The 20,158-nt window shown below is 36.7% G+C and overlaps 1 protein-coding gene across 1 annotated transcript in view; it reads right to left on the bottom strand.

Annotated features, from left to right (window-relative positions):
• Positions 1-20,158, bottom strand: part of NUP58 (nucleoporin 58) — a 36,793-nt gene that overhangs the window by 15,700 nt on the left and 935 nt on the right. The window contains exons 2-13 of the mRNA XM_031066043.1: positions 16,604-16,813; positions 15,246-15,284; positions 13,664-13,816; positions 12,478-12,612; positions 11,850-11,960; positions 9,134-9,158; positions 8,632-8,697; positions 7,650-7,824; positions 6,278-6,357; positions 5,537-5,655; positions 3,340-3,422; positions 318-519 (exon numbers count right to left, since the gene is read on the bottom strand). Coding sequence (XP_030921903.1) covers positions 318-519; positions 3,340-3,422; positions 5,537-5,655; positions 6,278-6,357; positions 7,650-7,824; positions 8,632-8,697; positions 9,134-9,158; positions 11,850-11,960; positions 12,478-12,612; positions 13,664-13,816; positions 15,246-15,284; positions 16,604-16,813 — 1,398 coding nt within the window. The remainder of the gene's footprint in view (positions 1-317; positions 520-3,339; positions 3,423-5,536; positions 5,656-6,277; positions 6,358-7,649; positions 7,825-8,631; positions 8,698-9,133; positions 9,159-11,849; positions 11,961-12,477; positions 12,613-13,663; positions 13,817-15,245; positions 15,285-16,603; positions 16,814-20,158) is intronic.

A 20,158-nucleotide genomic window follows, 5' to 3' on the forward strand; every position in this document is an offset into this window, starting at 1 on the left:
AACGATACAATTTCTGGAAAGAGGTTATACTATGTGAATTCAGAGATGTTACTTGAGAGTGAAGACTCACATTCCAAGGGGTAAGTTAGAACAATACAGTAAGTATCACTAATACAAGTAAATCCACAAGATTAAGTATCTGTTGTATAATTATTGCTAAGTCTACCCTGCATTTTTCTATTGGCTACGTATAAGTAACTTCGCTCATCACAACGTTTAGATTTTCAGTCTAACACAAAGGAAGACCTCATAGAAAATGTTACACAAATTTACTATTGTCATAACACTAATAATCTATAACTTGAATGCACTCAGACCTGTAGCAGGCTGTTGCTGCTGAGTAAGTGTTGCAGCCATTGCAACGGCTGCTGCATTTGGTATGTTGCTGAAAGGGGTCGGTCCAGTGGTAACACGTGGCGTGCTTTGCCACTTCTTCGCTTCTGTTCGTCTTGCCTCAAACACATCCATGGCATCTCCCAGAAAGCTTTTCCTGTAGCCAAGGTATTGGTCTTTGAGCATCTGAAGGGGATGGGAGGAAGCTATTTTAGTTCCATGTATCAGACATAAACCCTTAATTTAACAAGGAAAGAGATGCTGAGTTATAAATAACATTTCCTAAAAGAACAAAGAAAAACCCACAAAAAACCAAACCAACAAACACCACCACCAAAACAAATGAGAAGCTCCCTCCAAAACCCAAAAAAACCTTGTCAGGTTATGAGATAGAAAGAACTGGTTTGCAACAGCCACAGCCAGAACAGGCTGCATACTTAAATTCTGCAAAGCCATTGAGCATAACTGATACCATTCAACCTGAGTCTTTCAATGTTGGAGCAAATCACCACAATTCAATTTGTATCACTGTACTTAGCTGATCCAAGAGGAAAAATAAAGCCACGTTACTAGCTTATAAAATAACACACTTTTCTTCAGTGCTACCTTTCCTTTTCTGCTTTTGCTCTCTATCACCCTCACCTGTGCTTCTTTCCTTCCTTTCACTCTTGCATTTTTTTCTTACCAAAAAACTAAAGAAGCTACAAAAATTTTCAAATTCACTCTTGTTTCTGATGCATTTCATTAGCAATGCAACACAGAGCAAATGCAACAGATCATTCTGCCTTAGGGTAACAGGAAGCCCAAATCTCTTGTGTCATGATGCCACACCTTCCCTTGCCTCTGCCCTCTCCCCCCCTCAAAACTCCACCACCTTCTGTGGCAACAGCCCAGCTTGGCTTGCTCATCATGAGCAATTTCTGTCTGTCATAGATAAGGAAACTGCAGGTATCTTGCATAACAAAACTTGAATAAAAAGCTTTAACTAGATAACTGATAATTATTTCCATTTTATAACAGGAAATCTTTAAATGAAATAGATTCATTAAAGGACAACAGTTTCTAGTTTATAGAAGGCATACTATGGTCCTGGGCTCCTGGCTAAGCATATCTTGTTTCCTCAAAGAGGAGTTTGCAGTCCAAAAATTCTCACTCAGGATTTGAACCCCTGTAATTCCAGATCAACCAGCAACAGCAGGAACCACACAAAGAATGCCCTCATTATCACATTAGAAGTGCTGTCTTTGGAGAGAAAAGACAATTGTAAAATTCTGATGGAATTTAATACAATAGCATACTGACTGCCCTAAGAGTTGACAAAATCCATTAAAAATCATAAAGCAGTTTTTAAGGTTATGCTATGCTGAATTATTTAATAACACTACCTACTCAAATTGTGCCCAAGCACACTTACTTTCCATGAGGCAAAAAACGAACTATGATCACAGCTCTGCCTTCCACAAACCATATCATAACCATCAGGTTAGGCAGAGACCTGTTTCAAAACTGCTCTCCCCTTCTAGCATCTTGTAGCTGAGAAACTAAAACAGATGGTTATAATGACAGATTCACTTAAGCAGTACGCATCTTTCTATTTTTTGAAGCTCTATTTATAAAATGCTTTCCAAAATACCAGCATCCATATTCACCCACTAGATTAAATCTCAAAAAAATTTCCCAGAAGAAAAATCTTCAAACCACCCCCTTAATTTTAGGCAATAGAATTCTACTCTAAACTAAAGTCTTTCCTGTTCAGCCACTCTGACAAGTACTGAAGATGCTATGGCTTACATCTGCACACTAATCCAGCTGCTCATACATAAGAACAACAAAAATGTATCATCACAAAGACCACTGCACAAATTCAGGCTACACTCAAATCTCAGAAGCCACGAGCACTGAAAACATTTGGGAAACCTTTCGGGTAATTCTGCTGAAAATATGGATGAACTGATGCATTCTACACCTGGCAGCAAAACTGAATTAAGAGCAGCACAAATACCTGCTGGCAGGTATTTGTAAACCAGTGAGTATCTATGCTGACAAAAGCAATGCAATGAATTAAGATCATACAAGATCCTCAGTACTTCTGAACTTCATTCAGAAAGAGTAAAAAATTTCAGATATTTAGAGAACTAGCAATGCTGTGCACAAGAAGCTCAGAGAAGGAAACCAGCAGAAGTTTTAACAGAGCTATTTCCATTAAGGAAGTCACTTAGCAGAAACAATTTCAAACATTTGTACTCTTCTTCAAGTTGGTTTGTTTTGGTTTGGTTTTTTTGTAGCCAAGAAGGATTCTGATGTTTTCAAGAAAAATCATGGATTGAAAGGACTGGAGGACAGTGACATTTTGTCAACATATCCAGAACAGTAAATAGGAAAATGGAAATGGATTGAGCCATAGTCTATGATGGAAAAAACAGGCCTAATTAGGAGCTTTGATACCTAAGCCTTGAAACTTTTATTTTTCTTTCTACAAATACTACTTACCCTGAAAGCCAGGTTTAAAAACAATAAATGAACAGCACACAACTTTTACCAACATTCTTTGATATGCTGAAAAATCTTACATATGGAAACTCACTTTTTTCCTCCTGTTACCTATTTGACCGAGAGCAGATTTAGAGCATCTTTGCCTGAGATCAAGAGGTCATTGGGCAAAAATCAAAACATACAAGCATGATCTTGAAAACAGACATTTTAAAAATCAACAATTAGAAGGAAAGGAGTTAACTGAAAAACATTTTGTAACAGAAATGATTGTGGTCAGTTGCTGTCATCCCTGTTAGTAAATACTTTAAATGCAACTTCAGTTGAACAAAAGCTAGTTTTTTAATCAAAGCGCTTCTCCAGGACAGTTCGAAATTTTTTAAAAGCAGTCAATTTAACAGGACAAAAAAAAAACCCAAAACAAAACCACCAAACAAACAAACCCAAATCCAAAACCACCTGAAGACGACCCTTTACAGTCATACAGGAAATACACAGGAACACATCAAAACATACCTTTACATTTTCATGTATTGACTGAAGTTGTGCAGCTAAAGCTACAAATGTTTGATAGATTTTCTGCATAGCCATAGACAAATCTGTAAGATGCACATAAAATATTGGTAAGTACCAATCTCATTATCAGAAGAAAAGATTTAGTGTTTATACCAAAGAAGATCACCTAAAACTCATACAGCACACAAAACACAAAAACAATTTCATGAAATACAAGATTTGACCCAGAAATTGGGTGCCACAAATTATCCAAGGATTTGGATAATTAATTAATAATAATTAATAAATTTTAATTAATTAATTATAATGAATAACTTTCCAACAGGGCTTCCAACTTTATTTTGAAAGGTACTGTTTTCTCAGATTTATTTTTATATATGTGGTAAAAAGCTTCCTATGATTCTATTATTTAGAAAAAGTAATATTTAAACTAATTTTAACCTAATTACATAGGAACATTTTTACCTCACTGGCTTTTACCTAGATATATTAAATTAGATTTGCTTGCCTTTGTATATATTTTCCACTCTTTCTGACTTAAAACACAGTTAAGTGTTCAGTTGATTTTGACAGAAATAGTAGAATGAAAGCTTTATTTACATTTTAAAGACATAACTAATAAGCATCACAGGATCTCTTAATCTGGCTCTACCAACAAGGATATCATAATCAGAGAAACACAACAGGAAGCTTCTTGCCTTTTATTTGGGATATCCTATTTCCCACACAGATATAAAAGTATTTTCAGGGCATTGGCCCAACACTAAGGCAAAACCTTAGCACCAAAGGGAAAATCTCAAGGATTTTGGCAGAATGAGGTATCTGCTCACAAAAAAATGCTGTTCTCGTAGAAGCACTGAAACAATGTACCAAAGTGGAGGACAGAAAAGTACTGAAGTTGTTCTTTCATTGTGAAAAGATCAGCTACTGTGTTTCCTCTGAATGATGCACATAGCCTGAACACAAATATATTTAGATATATGTACACTGAAATGCATATAGTAGCTATCAAGTTCTTGAAGATGCATAGATCTAGCAATGATTCTTGAACTGAAAATGTTTGCCTGTCCATAGAGGAATTTCACCCTTGAAAAACAGGAAAGCTGTAGAACCAATTCATGCCAGCCCACAGGGTTGTGGAGGCAGCAGTATCTAGGAAGACTGGCTACTAGATATTGCAAAATTTTCAGGACATTCAGAGTCATGGAAATCTGCATGGCAAATGAAGTTTTTTTTGTATGGTAACAGCTACATATGCAATAGAATGTTGACTAGATCACCAGATATTGCTGACAATATGTTTGAACTGACACAACAGATTGAACCTTGCCTACACAAGCAAGGAACCTTTCAATTATAGCAGAAACTGCTGAAAACCTTAGGAAAACCTGTGAAGGCATCCTGCTCATATTCTTGATGGACAAGAAGGTCACACAAAGATAGAGAACCCCCAAGATTCAGCAGATCTTTTACTATGGAAGCTAGATCTAGACGACTAGCAGTTGTTTTGCTTTTTGACATATAAAGTCCATATAAAATTTGTGCACCATTCTGTGATGGCAAGATGTTCAAGTAGCACTTAGCACAAAAAGACAAGCACTTGAAATCATTACTTATTGTAGGACCTGTATCTGAAATGGCCCAGAAGACAAAGCTGTCTATGACCACAGGAATGGTAAACAACTAGAAGACTACTGCCCAGAGGCCAGCATTCTTTGACCAGAGAGATTTTCTTAAGATTGAATGATGTGGCAGCAAACAAAACAAAATGTTCTCTGTTGGTCAGAGCTGAAGGCAATACCAACAGGCCCCAAACTAAGGAAAAGTTCTCATTTTGATCTGGTGCTGACAGATCAGGCACCCACATTTGTCTGGCCAGAAGGCCAGTGCAAAACAGAAGGTGCCAGACATCAGCTAGATGGTGAAGGGAGGGAGATGCAGATGTAAAAGCAAACTAGGCTTAAAAATTGCAACTCAGGAAATGGATCCATGTTAAATAGATCAAGAACCCTTATGAATGGAACTTTTAATTCCAAATCTTTACCTTGAACAACTACAGAATTCATCTGAACACTAATTTGTTCAGTACCTTAAATGAGAAAACCCAACAACAAAAGAGGAGAAAGTTTAATTACTCAGTTTTCATTATAAGTTGCTAAATTCTTTGTGTACAAAAGATTAGAACTGAAACATTTACCTTGTGGAGTTATGTGTGAATTATTTGCTTGAGTAGCAAGATGATTTTCCAGTTCTTCAATTTGTTGCCTGTACTGCTGCAGCTGTATTTCAAACTGTTCGACCAGGATTCTGAAGTAGCTAGATAAGTAATACAGTGAAATTGTATGATTAAACTTTACTAATTTGTCCGAACTTTTTAACCTGATCTCTGATAGCTGCCAATTTTTGTTCAATTAATTGTACAGTTAGGCTGACGTCACTCTACAATCGCAACAAGAGCAAAGGGTATTTTTCATGTCGGAAGACACAAAGATAATTTAAGTGAAGAAATAAAACACTGATTCTATGAAGCATTCCATATAAATGTTACAAGAAGCAAGGGAAAAAAAAATCATATTATGAAGTTCATAGAATCTTTAAACAGTTGGGTTGGACTAGATGACCTTGAAAGGTCCCTTTCAAATGCCCTGCCATAAGCAAGGACATCCTGACCTTGAATGCTTCCAGGGACAGGGTATCCAATATGTCACTGGGCAACTTTTTCCACTTTTACCACGCTCATCAAAAAAGTTTCTTCCTTGAATCTGCCTTCTTCAGTTTAAAATCATCATCCCTGTCATAATAGGCCCTACTAAAAATTCTGTCCGTGCCTTTTGTACAAGCCCCTTGTTAAGTACTGAAAGGCTGCAAAAAGGTCTCCTCAATTCTCCTCTTCTCCAAGTTGTATTATTACTATTTTCTATGAGTAACAGTAACTTACTCTGCTGGGGCTGTATTTTCATGCTGAAGACCAGGAGGAGTTTTCTGTGTTCGCAATGCTATTTCTGCATTCTTTAGTTCCTAAATAAACAAGAGAAAATAAATAAAATATAAGCTTCTGCACAAAGTGTTCAAAAATAAAAATGCTAGGACTCTACTCTTCACTCACATAAAATATTTTCTTCATATATCTAACACTGTGATAAAATTTGATCAGAATTTATCCAAAGAACTGATGATCAGAAAGTTGGAGAACCGCAAATACCAACAAAAGTTTGGGGACAGAACAAAAGATAGCACCCACTGAAAGCACATTAAGTGCTCAGAAGTTGAGAAAATACTGCATTAAATTGTCAGAGACATTTTTTTTAATTTTACTTCAGAAATATTTTAATTATTGAGGGGTAGAGGGGGAAAAAAGCAACAGTCAAGTACAAGGAGGTAACACCTAAAAGAGAACAAATAGGGAAAATAGATTATTTTGACTTTAAAAAAAAATATAAATCACTTTAGAAAAATGCCTCTCTATGGAAATTCTAATGTTATACATGATAATTACAGCATACACTTCTGCTTAATACTTCCTAATAATTTTACCATTAAGAATTTCTCAGCACCTGGTTCTGTGATTATACTCAACTGCATTATGTACAGAAATATAAAAATATCATTAACTAGCTTTTGTTTTCACAGAAAACTGTTGAAAAGGGGCAACTATAGAATAAAATAAAGAAAAACATCAAATTTTTGACTTGAGAATAAATTATCACTTATTTATATAGCAAGCAGCCTTGACATGCTAGTTGAAATAAAGGTGGTACAGAACTTGAAAAGCATCTGCATCAGAACTTGAGCGCAAACTATCTGCACAGTTCAGAAACAGACTGGTAGACAGAGATGTGACTCAAGTTCCCTAAATGAATAGTAGTGCTAATCAAGAAACTTTGGTCCCTGAAACATTGTAGGGTAATCTGGTATTTTTTCCCTCCAAAGCCATCAGAAGAACATGTCTTTGTATTTCTGCTGCTCCAGAGTCTATCATGTTGTTACAAATGTGTCTTCACTAGCAGCTGAATGTATTACTAAAATTGAACTAAAGTGCACACACATTCCCATCTATTGACTTTGCTATGTAGGACTGCTTTCCTGAATAGAAGTCATTTTACTGCTGTTGTACTTCTCTGAAAATACTGACACACAATTTCAGTTTCCCCCAGTAACTTCAAAGAGATCAGAAGTGATTCAATTTTTCATTCCATTTACAGCTGTTTAGTTGGGACACATGTTAACTTGACTGATAAAAAAGGCTAGCTATCCTATATGAAATAATCAGCATACAAACTCTACATAACAAAGGTTATATTCAATTATACCTGTGCAGTTTCAACTTTCAGCTTGTCAATATTAAGAATGTTTCTCTGTAACCCACTGGCAACTACAGAGAGAAGCTGTTTCAAAGCTTTAATGTCTTCTTGAACTTTAAGCATCGCTTTAGAGGACATTCTACTAATTTCTTCCTGAACTTGTTTTTGTTCTTTCACAAATTTCCTGGGGAAGGTAAAAAAACGGGGGTGGGGAGGAAAGAAACATAATATAATGAACCTGAAGTACCCATGTGTTTACCTCTTGGTCACATTATTTAAATAGTTATTAAACTTATTTTTCCAAAACCAAGTACTGAACAGTAAAATTATCATATGGCATAGTACTATCTTAACTCCTAACATGCTAATACTGTAAATAACCAAACCAAAACAAAAGCAATCCCCCTTCCCCAAATTCCTCAATTTTACATAGCAAGTGTTTAAAAACGTTATGTTGACCCCTGACAAACTAAGATACACAGAACATTTTATATATACAGTAATACATAAGCATCTGTGTAAGAGCAATCATCACTTTGAACTCACAAATACAAGGCATGCAGCCCAGTCTACAAACCATTTCCTTCCTGCCTGAGGGAAGACTTTTATAATTCTCTATTCCATACAAGATCCATGATGCACATGCAATATGGATATAAGGTTCAATGCTCACTATGCATGTGCAACAGGCTTAATACTCTGAGAGAGATGGGTACAAGCATATTGTTGGGCAGACCTGTTTACATAAATGCATAAGAAAGTGAGACTGAAAAAAACCCCATACCACACTGAACCACAGTTCAGCTACTAGAACTATTCATTCATTCTGATCCCAAAGCTGACCTGCTGAGAGACCCTGGGCTAGTAACTTATCCTTCATGCAGCCTGCAGGAACGTGTTCTTGTCACAAAGCATCAACATATACATATATACATATAAAGTATACAATACTTTAGCTCAACAACTATCAAAAATAAAAACCACTACTCACTGTAGATTTTCTACATCTTGACATATAACTGGAGGTAGATTTTCATCCTTCAGCGCTTTGCTATCTCTACGAGAGACAATGAATGTTTAGGTGGTTCTCCAATACTCCCAAACATTTTTGCATGACTAGCAAATATCACTAAAACATTCAGTTGAGTGATTACAGTTTTGCACTCATTGCATGAATATTGCAATTGGAGTGACTTGGATTAACGCACACAGATCCTATGCCAGGGTTCAAGCCTGTGGTGTAAGCACGTTGCAAGTTTGCAGAAAACCACTTTTCGTATCAGATGATCAGTCTATACCAGATGCCCGATAAGCTGTAGGTATTGCATTTGAAGGAAGAATTGCTTAAAATCATGACCAAACATTACTAAATTACCTATATGGCAAATGCTGGTTATACAGGTCTTTTTTCAATATCAAATCAGCAGAAAAGTGAAAATATTTGTTTAGTTTTTTTCTATTACAAGATGGAACAAAGAAAATCTGATACTTACTCTGGTCTTGTTCCTGTTTTGTCACCTAGAAGATAAAAACTGTAGGTCATAAAGCTTTGAAGAACAAACAAAACAATCTCAATGAGATTTTAAGGAAGAACTAATGACTACAATCTACTTGATTTCTCGTGATAAGTGGAACAGACTAGGCTGGCTGTAAGAGGAAGTGGGTTTTAATTTACAACCCCTTCAGAGGTAACTATACTTTCAGGAACAATGGCTCAACAGTTGAAGTGTTAACTTCCTGGCACTCAGAGTAACAACCTCTTGTGTCACTACACAAGTCACTACAAACACATGAACAGCTTCTGTTTCTGCTTATGCAACCTCAACTCACTTCGACCTGAGCCCACAAAACATTCAAGTGTTTAAATTCAGCAATGGCAGACTCCTCTCAGATATGAAGGCAATGAACACTTGCCCACTGAGCTTCCTCAAAGAATTCTACTATTGCATTAAGTCCAGAAGTGAGTGCGATTTTACAGAACTGATAATGTTACTGCTTACCTGCCACCTACACTCTCTAAACTGCACATCTGTGGATCAAGATACCAAATGCCCCTGAGTGACAGAACTGAGCTGGAAACAGCATTGTGCATAACAGGGTACAACTACTTCTAGTTATGGCTGTGGCAGTAATTGCATTCCATCCTACAGCAGTCTGCTAGGAAGAGCACTCACTCAGTCCAAGAAAAAGGCTTCACCTTCTTCAGCTGAATCTAATTCACATCCTGTCAGTGCCACTAAGGCAGAAAGCAGCTACACAGCTAATGTTAGTACCACAGACGTTTGAAACTGCACAAGTCAGTGCTCCTGCCAGGAGAAAGTACTACTTTTAGAAGCAACATCAATTTAAACTGTTGGCAGACTCTCACCCAGGAATTCAGACAGATTGCACTCTTGTACAACCATTCCCTATGCCTTCTACTTATAGGAAAAAAATATCTACACAAAATTAGGGGGGAAAAAAGCATGATGGACAAACACCAGAATTTAGGACTTTGCTGATAATCTAAAAAATAGACAGAAAGCTATGCACACTTTGCTTCTGCACTCCAGACACTTCTTTCTGTTGAAGTTGTTGCTATATGTCACAATACTTAAAAGACACAAGTTTGACATCAGATTTTGCTACTTTCTAGGCAAGCAGGTGCTTCTGATTTTACTTTTTTTTAACATTCTCTTAGCAATACAAGAAGAAAATATGTATTAGAATAGGTTTTTATTCCCTGCAACCATATTTTAAAGAAATACTAGATGGTCAGAAGCAAAAACTTTTATTACCAGTTCCAAAAGAGAGAACACAGGCTAGTCCCCATCTATCCTGGGAATGCTAGGGCACTTTTCTTTCAAAGCCATACCACCTCCTTCCTTTTTTTCATGAGGAAAAGGGAAATAAAACCCTCAAAACCATGGTGCCACAACTCTCAAACCTTAATGCAGTTCCTCATATAGTAGTACGAACAACTGAACTGACAGAACTAAGTACCATCACACAGGTAGGGATATTTATAAGGGCTGCTTAAGTCAGCACTAGCCATTAAGGGAAACACTTCTGAATTAAAATCTCAAAAAAAAAGTGTCCTTTGACATTTCCCACTGCTTAGCTAAGGGACCTCTGCTCATCCTGATAGCAACAGTCCAACTCAGCAGTTCCACTATACAACATTCAGGTTACTCATTTAAGTTTCCACCCTAAGAGGTGAACTAAACAACACTACCAAAGTCGATTTTCCTTGTGTGGCTTTCTGGTCCTTATTTTAGGACACTTGTACGTTATCGAAGTATTGTGATATCCTAATATTATAGTGATGGAAATCTCCTAAGTGTCAGAGCCTTTTCATTAACCCAAGTTTCAGTAACAAATTCTAAAACCAATCAGCATCATCCAGAGCACTCCAGTTTTGACAGTCAATATGCCTCTCTTTTACAAGTAAGAGCTCTCCACAAATTATGCTACTCTCTAAGCTGGTTTCATGGACCTTATATATTTTCTTCTCTTTTTAGTTGGCATACCTAATTCAAAATTTCAGTCCTGAATGAAATAAAAGAGATTAAATCAACAGATTCCCCAGTAGAAGCAAGGCAAATTAACAAGAGTCCATATGTCAATGCTCAACATTCCCTTGCTTAAGTACTTTAAAGCTATCACAGAAGTAAAGTTTTTATAACTGCTTTTAACAACCTGACAGAACATCTCATATATAACTACACACCACCAGAAACAGTTTGGAAGAGTAACATCTAAAATGAGGACACTTGAGTTGTGCAGGCTTTCAAAAGAAAAAAACAAGTTTAAGATCTGTTACAGCTGGACAACAGTAATTTCAAACCAGTGCTCTTCATACTTGTAACACACTACTTAAACATAGCTCTGCTCCCCCCTCTAGTGACAATCTGACACAGAGCAGAAACCTGTGAAGGCATCTCTGCAAGCAGCCCTCAGTCTTCACTCCCAAGAAGCTCAAGGATTTACATTCTGGTTCTCAAGCTTATATATATATTTCTAAATTAATTAATTAGTATTACATTGCATTTGCAAACACAATCTTGTTCTTCTGCACAATATCTAAGAATGAAATCAACTGAAATGCCTTTGAAAGAGCAAAGTTAAAGCTGTCAACTTTAATCCCACACTCCTAACCCAATAAAATAGTCTTTGCTGCAGTGTTCTGAGAATTCTCTCAACTTAAAAAATGTTTTAGAACAAACTTACTCTTTTTGTCTGAAGAACTGCTAAAATCAATGCCACCAAGACCTTCACTGGCAGTAGTTGAAGGAGCTGCAGTTGTCCCCAGAGACAAACCCAAAGCATTCTGCCCAAGTCCTACAAAAAATCCAAACAGTACTTTCACCTTTTGCAGTATTATCAAGACTACAACAACAGCACAAATTCTTCCTCTAGAGCTAAGAAAGGAAGCAATGAAATGACAGTGATGTCACTGACACTGACGACAACACTGACAGTGAAATATTTTATTCAGACCAAAACACACCAAAAATAAAGAGCTTTCCATTTCTCCATAGATAGTCACGTATCGTTGTCCTCTCCCCATATGTCATCAACTTCCCTGAGCCAATTATGGGAATGACAAAGATCCCCTTATATTTTCACTTTTGAAAAAGTGTTAAGTAAAAATTAATTTAAGAATAAAAAAGGAGACAATTATTTCAGTTTCATTTTTATTGTCTATGGACAGCAACACTGTTCTTAACTTCTTAACACTGTTAAAAGCTACACTTCCACAATGTTAACACTTTGTATAAACTAAACCTTACAGTGTACAATCACACATTAAATGTCACTGTTTTGAGACAGGAGAAAAAACTAAAATAACTTTCACCTGTTGCCGCTGTGCTTGTATTCTGGAAGAGTGAACCTCCTAAGCCTGCTAAGGCTCCTCCTAAGGAAAGGCCTGTGGAAGCAGTTGTAGTCGGAGCAGTTGTACCACCCAAATTTAATGTAAAGCCAGTAGTTCCTGTAGAGAAAGGAAACCAGATTAATGCAGACACTGCCTTCAAATACATCCATAGACAATCTAAAATAACTGAAAGGTCTGAACAGCATCTTTATCATAATTGGATAATAAGTGTTTTTATTTCCTGCAGAGTTTTCACACAAACCCATAGCCTTTTGAATTACATGTTATTTTGCTTTGCAACCTCATAACCCTAATTAGACCATATTTACCTGCAACTATACAAAAATTGTAGCAGTCGCCCAGAACATTACAGATTCTAGAACCTAGGACAGAATTTATTTTACAGCATAACTGAACTAGTAAATGACACTGATTTTTGTATTAAAATGCTGAAATTTCAATGTTTTAACATTAAAATATTCACACAAGACACATGATACAATAACATTTCCATGGTGGTTTGAGCTGCCTTCTGGAATTAAGCATCCCAACTTTTAGTAATAAAGGGAAGAACTGAGTAGAGAAAGACCACAGGCATAAAGGGACAGTGAACAGAGGACACTGAGCTCGGAGAGGTTGAGCTCAAATGCAGATTTCGAAAGTTAAGAAAAATAAGAGTCTCAAATACCATCATGCATGGTGCAGCTCAGCTGAGTTAAATATGATGACAGGTATGATAATATGAGAAGCAATTTAAAATGTTTAAAAACATTAGTATTTAAAAACATTATTTCCAATGAGAGTTAACCATTTCAGGCCATCCACAATAGGTAGACATTTCCCAAACTTTGCAGCTGCACAAGAAGGAAGCTTTCAATCTTCAGTGAGGTTAACAATAAGAAAAATAACTGTACATGACAAATCAGCTCTTGCTACACTTCTAACGACTTGGATTATATACTGTCTATAGCACTAGGTTCTCTGACCATAATTCTATCTGCATTAGGGTACCAAAATTTAGAACTCGAGAAGTCCAATAAACCCCTTTATTCATGGACCACAAGATTACATAAATAATAGAAAGACAGATGTGGAACTGTTATACAATAAAGTTTTATTGTTAACAAGCAAACAAAAAATAGCCCCATACCCCTAAACATTTTCCTACCTGCTGCAGGAGTTGATGTAAGAGCAGATGATAATGACAGGCCACCCGCTGAGGTAGAAGTAACAGGTAAAGCAAATGGCGTGGCCGAACCTGCAGGTTTGCTGAAACCTAAACTAAAGCCTGTGGTAGCTGCTGATGTGGTGGCAGGTGTGCCTAGAAGAAATCCAAAACCAGTTATCACTCTTGAAACATTCTGTTTAAGAATGAAAGCTAAACTCACCAGCTCTTCTGCATCTCACTTAACCAGCCTGAGTGACACAGCACAAAAGATCACTTGCATCAAGTAAAATATTCCCACAGAACTTTCTAATGAATTTCAGTGGTTTACATCAATTGCACAGGCATTTTTTGCTCCAGAATTCCTAGGGATCCAGTGGGCTTTAATTCTGGACTGGCAATTATACCTACTAGCAATCCTAAAACTGTAAAAAAAACAAACCTACTTCCACCAAAAGCATCTAGTAGATGACACAAACATTGGAAAATAGAGCTATAAACAACACTGCTCAAAATACAGACTACAAATTCTCAATTAGATGCGCACACCAAAATGAATGCACATATCCTTTCAATTTGTAAACAAGAAAAGTATGTTGAGATGTTACTCCCTCAAAGTTTGCTTTTAAACATTTTTGAAGAAAAACAATTTCTACTTCTTGCTGTTTTCATGGTAAGAACACATTTGACGTTCTAGAATCCCTATTACAAAGTAAAGGAGAGTGCACATATATACTCAAACCAAAACAGCAAACACATACTTTGTATTCTCAGTAACTGCTGTTTTGGATGACATAATATCATCCAGCTAGTCAAAAGAATTAATGTTCATCTGCATAGTACTGACTTCCACATATGATTATGTATCACACAGTCTCTTCTGGGTTAGCTGCTGCTTCTCCCTTTTGCCCCTTTGATTTTCTTCTTTATTCAACACTATTTTTTCCTATTTACTGATAGTATGGCTTCCTAAGTTCTTTGACTGCATTGTCTTGTAGCACCCCCACCCTTAACATTAGTGATAATCAAACTCAGTTACTCCTCAGACCTCAGCGGCTGTTTAAAAAGAAAACATAATCAAAACCAAGCTAACAGCAACCCATATACTCCTGTGTTTCTAATGACAACTACAAAATACTCACCACAGATGGATCAGAGAAACAAAAAATATTCTCAAAGTCTGTTCCCAGTTCAACCCTCTTTATTCTTCTTAAAGAGATAATTACCAAACAAACATGTTCACACAGGATTCACTAGACCAAGAGATTCTGTATGAATAATTCTTTGGTAACAGATCTCCCTTCCCTCTGCTGAAGGACAAAACTCATTAGGGGAACACAAATACAAAGTCCAACTTCTGACTGCCACTGTTGTACAAGAACTGAATCCTTTAACAAGTAAGAATGCCCAGAACTTCAGGGCTCCATTCTGATTTACAGCCTTAACATTTGGGTTGCAAAGCAAACAGCAATTAGTAATAGGGAAAAAAGCTCACATTTGATCACTAGCTCTATACATTACAAGAAAGATTTAACTCTTGGGGGTTTTTGTCTATGTAACATTAAAATCCAAATTAGGTCCTTACCTAATGTCAGTCCTGTAGCAATAGTTGTTGCTGTTCCTGCTTTAAGAATGAGAACAAATGAACAGAGTAAGAACAGAAATAGAAGGCCACAGAGAAGCTGTGACAGTAAAAAACATGAAACAAAATCCTGAACTAATGCAAGATTATGAGACAACTATTACACAAGTTATTTTTCTGTAGTGTATTGAAAAATAATATATTAACACAGAAAACAGTATGGGTAAACACCAGCAGCAGAAATCAAAGCACAACTGATTTCAAAAAATGTAACTTGTCTTTGTAAGAAGCTGCTAACAGTGAAGCTGATGTTAACACAGCAGTATATTATCTGAAATTTCAAATAATGTAAAGAAAAAAGATGAAAACTAGTAATTCTACCATGTTTTTTTAGCCACATGGTAGTACATACCATCAGCATGCAAACTAGCAGATTTACAGTATTATGAAAAGGATTATAGAGTCTAAAGTCCTTGTAAAATCCTGTCTTGGTTTAGGGTTTCTGCCCCACTGGTAATTTAAAGAGACTATTCTGGATGCAGTGTTAGGCCACTTCATATTTTAAAAATCATCTGATTAGATTATAAAAAGAATCACTGAAATAAAATTACCCCAGTGTAGCCAACCACAGTAATACAAGCTTTCAGTCTATTGCTGATTTTATTTTTAGTAGATTGGTCCTTAGAACTTTCCCCATCTACTCATATAAGCATACATGAAGAAAAAGACCATTTTATCTAGCAATATTGCAGCAAAGTAAAATTTATTTTTATGTCTGCTTGACAGCTGACAAAAACCCACCCTGTCAGGAAAGCTTTATAATTTTGCACTCCATTTCTGCTATAAGAAGCTGTGTGTTCATAGGCTGAATTAGAGACCTAAGAAAATATTCAATTCCTTCAGACATATTGCATTGAATATCCCCAAACAACAAACTCAGGAATGTTCATTACTGTAGAATTACAAGTATTGCATTACAAATGCAAACAATCTCACAAAGTTTTAAAATAATTTTAAAATCCAAATTTACCTCAATCTCAAGTCGATTTTGAGCATCCTGGATGAAAAGTTAAGATTTCTAAAATACACCAGGATTCAAACTACAAAACAATTTACACATAGCCCAGAAGTTTTCTGGTAATCACAGTTGTGTTTCCGCTGCACTGCTACCTCTTAATTCTTAATGAATGATCTTTAAGCTACTTAAAGAAGCGGTTTTATAAAACTGTGTAAGTAATATTCTAAACTACAAAATGACTGTAAAAGAGTAAATATTTTAGCATGAGCCAGTTTTTTGAGTAAATATAATTTATATCTTCACTGCTGAATCCCAAACTTGCAGTACAAGAATTCTTTTCTACCTGTACTGGTGCTTCCTAGTGTAAAGCCAGTGGTTGATTTTGATCCAAAAAGTCCACTCCCAAAACCCAATGAAGGAGCCGATGTAGTTGCTGTAGCAGTGGAAGAGCCCAGAGTTCCAAAATTAAGTCCTCCTGTTGAGCTATTACAAAATAAGGCTATTAGCAGTAATTCTATTTCAAAATGAAAACACTCCCCCCTTACATCAATTTCTTTCAGATGCCATCATTCACTTTCCCACAAACATCATTCATCACAAACAACCCAGCTGGGCAAGACAGAGTCCAAGCTCACTGCTACTGAACAGAAAGAACGAGCCCATTTCCCCCTTTCCTTCCACAGCTCTGTAACTCCCATTGCTTCCCTGGCACTAACTCCAGCACTTGTTCAGCTGCTGCTGAGCTGATAGATCTTATTAGACCACTTGGAAATTTAAACTTTTCCCTGCTAGATATCTCATTCATTGTGCCTAATTGTTCTCCCCATGCTACTGAAATGAGAGAACAAATGCTAGAGGAAGCACAGAGATGATAACCAGTCTGTACGATCTTTTCAAAGCAAGTAACAAGTTCAGTTAGTTATCTCTGACCAGAAATTTCAACCAGTGTTGCTTTCTTTCATTCTTAAGTGATAAGCAGAGACACAGAACCATTCACATCAACACTACATCTTCACCCTATCTTACTATCAAAACACACTGAAGCATGAATTAATTTTCTAACCAAAATGCTACCCTTTTGCACAGATTCCAACCACATGCCTACTGTATTTTTTCAGACTGTCTACCTGTCAGAAAGCTACAGAAAAACAACTTCCAGATCTACTTTTACAGATGAATGGGAAGAAAAAGAACAGAGAGAATCAGATCGGTCATCACTAGGAAAATGAAGGCTTTAATACTTCTTTTGGGTGACTACACATTTTAGAGATTTCATGCCAAACAGAAAACAAGCTTTACAATTAGAACAGAACACAGGAGAATACAATAATCATGGTTATCTCCAGCCAATGAAATTACAGCTACTAGCACCCAGATAAGTCTAACATTTAAAAATTTTCTTATTTGATGAAAGATCAGATGAATAATTTATCAGATGAATAATTCGTAATTTCCTGGTCCCATTTATGAGCCTTTTTAGAAACCAGGCTCGATTTTCACAAACACCTGTTGTTTAAGTACAACAGCAACACTGAAACAAAATACAACTTAGACTTCACAAGGAGTTTTATCTTTTAGATGTTCAGTATTCTCTCATTTCTCCCTTATCTCCTCTCTGTTTGTGTATGAGGGCAGCTCCTAAAATAACAAGTCAAACACAAAAGTAAATCCATACCAAAAAAGGTACAACTAGCTCTTGACTTAGAACTTTTCAAACTATGAATAAAACTGATCATGGCAAGCTCAGTTGGCTGCAAGTTCAGAACTAGGTGTGAGTTGCTTTTTAGGCAGTAATTTGGGAAGCAGAGTGGCCAAGAAGTTTAGAAGGACAAAGACTCACTAACTGTCGCACAGGATCCAGAGCCTTTCAGCTGTCTTTACTGCCAAAATTTCAACATACCAAACTGCAGCACCATGACCTAACGACTTGAAACCTTAACCACACAACATGGTGCTTCTCTCACTAGTCAAGAGCTTACGTGCCTCATTTTTTTTCCAGCAGATGACTCTTCTGTGAGTTTTTTGTGTTACAGCATCCCTGCAGAAGAAAGCTAAGGTAAAAACTGAGAAATTGGGCATTACAGGAGGACAAAAAAAACCCCAAACCAACACAAATAAAATGAAGTGGCCTTTTTTTTCAAGGTAGAAAGAATCCAAAATGTGGGAACAAAGTAATGGCAGCATTCCCACCAGCAGGAGAAAACATAGGCCAAAAGAACAGAGATGGAAGGAAGAGGAGCTCAGGTCAGTGAAGTCAGGTCTGAACTCTAATTCTAGAACTAGAATGAAGCACTGCCTCTGGCTAAAGCATACAGTAAGAGAATACCAACTAAAATAGAGTGCAAGTACCTCAAAGGCTGCTGGTGCAAAGCATAAATTAGATAGGCTTGCATGTCACAGAGGCTTTCAAGCCACCAGAATATAATCCCTGGTCACCTAACATTTATGCTTGGACCAGACAATCAAATTCTTTTTCTCTCAACACCTGGCAACATCATCTTAGACCCAGCTCAGAAGAACAGCTGCTTCTTGCAGTCTTAAATATGTTATCAAGCAAATTATCTCACAGGGATGCTCAAAATCAGTAAGAAGGCCCCTTCCTCTATGAGATGCTTTGACCAACAGCCCTGAAGACTGGTCCTGCTTGCAAAAAATAAATAAATGAATAAAAATACAGAGCACCATACTGCTATTACTTAGCACCTATTAAACTATTTTTAAGAAATAAAAAAGCCAGTTGGAACACAAAAAAAATTCCACCAAACAAAAACATTTAAGTTCAATACGCAGTTTTTAAAAGCGCAGATCAACAAGACAAAAGAGTTTCTCTTAGTACATTCAGAAGAATGGTTTTGATTAAACAAATATTATTTTCATATTTGTTGATATATTTGCTGTATATTTGTTAAATATTTGCTCGTTTGAATCACAGGAAACCAACATTAAGAAGGCATGAAGCAAAAGAAGAAAAACTCTTTCAAGTCTACATAAGCTTTACTGTAGAAGTTAAAAAACCAAGCAAACAAAAAACCAACCAACCAAACAAACAACCCCCCCCCCAAAAAAAATAAAAGCACCACCAAGATAACTCAAAACCCCCAAACATTCCCAATCCTCCAAAACCAAGCAGAAATGACACAAGGAAGTCATCAATCTGTCACAACCATAACATTTATATTATTACAACAAACTCAGAAATCTTATTCCCCTCTCCTATGGGCTCCCAAAGAAGCAATACTGCCATTAACTCAAAGAATTAAATGGATGTCTTTCAGATCCAGATGTTCTGTTCTCTCCATCTCATAGTGCTATTTTCTGATGTTTCTAACAGGTATTTCCAAATGTTGCACCTTAAGCGAAACTCCCTTGAGTAACCACCCCTGTCCATTTAGTTTACACTACAGTGATCAATTCTGATTATATTTGGGAAAGTCTCTGACACAACAGCCTTGATCTTCAACAGAGGTACAACAGCAAGCCGGTCAGAATAAAGAGGTTCTGCTAGTCCAGCTGCGTGCAAAGAAACAGAAAACGGGAAAAAAAAAAAAAAAAACAACCCACCAACAAGAAAGACTTACCTGTTATTCTGAGAAACCTAAACCTTAACGCTTGGAGTACAGAGCGTGCTCTACATCACATGCACAAAGTTCTCCTTTTACTCCAAGATACTATACACCGAATACAGGATTATTTTTGTTAGAAAGGGTTAAATCGAACCTAACTTCTAAAACACATACAGAACATCTTTTGGACACTAAACATGTAGGCTCTGGCATCACCGTGCTCCACGCCGCAGACACAAACGCGGGCTGACTTCTGAGAGAAACCTGGATACCCATCTGATTCACATCCTGCGTTCAGAGCGGCAGGCTGAACCGCAGAGGGAGGCATCCAAAGC

This window comes from Geospiza fortis, unplaced genomic scaffold (assembly GCF_000277835.1).
Source record: "Geospiza fortis unplaced genomic scaffold, GeoFor_1.0 scaffold16, whole genome shotgun sequence".
Classification (NCBI taxonomy): Eukaryota; Metazoa; Chordata; class Aves; order Passeriformes; family Thraupidae; genus Geospiza; species Geospiza fortis.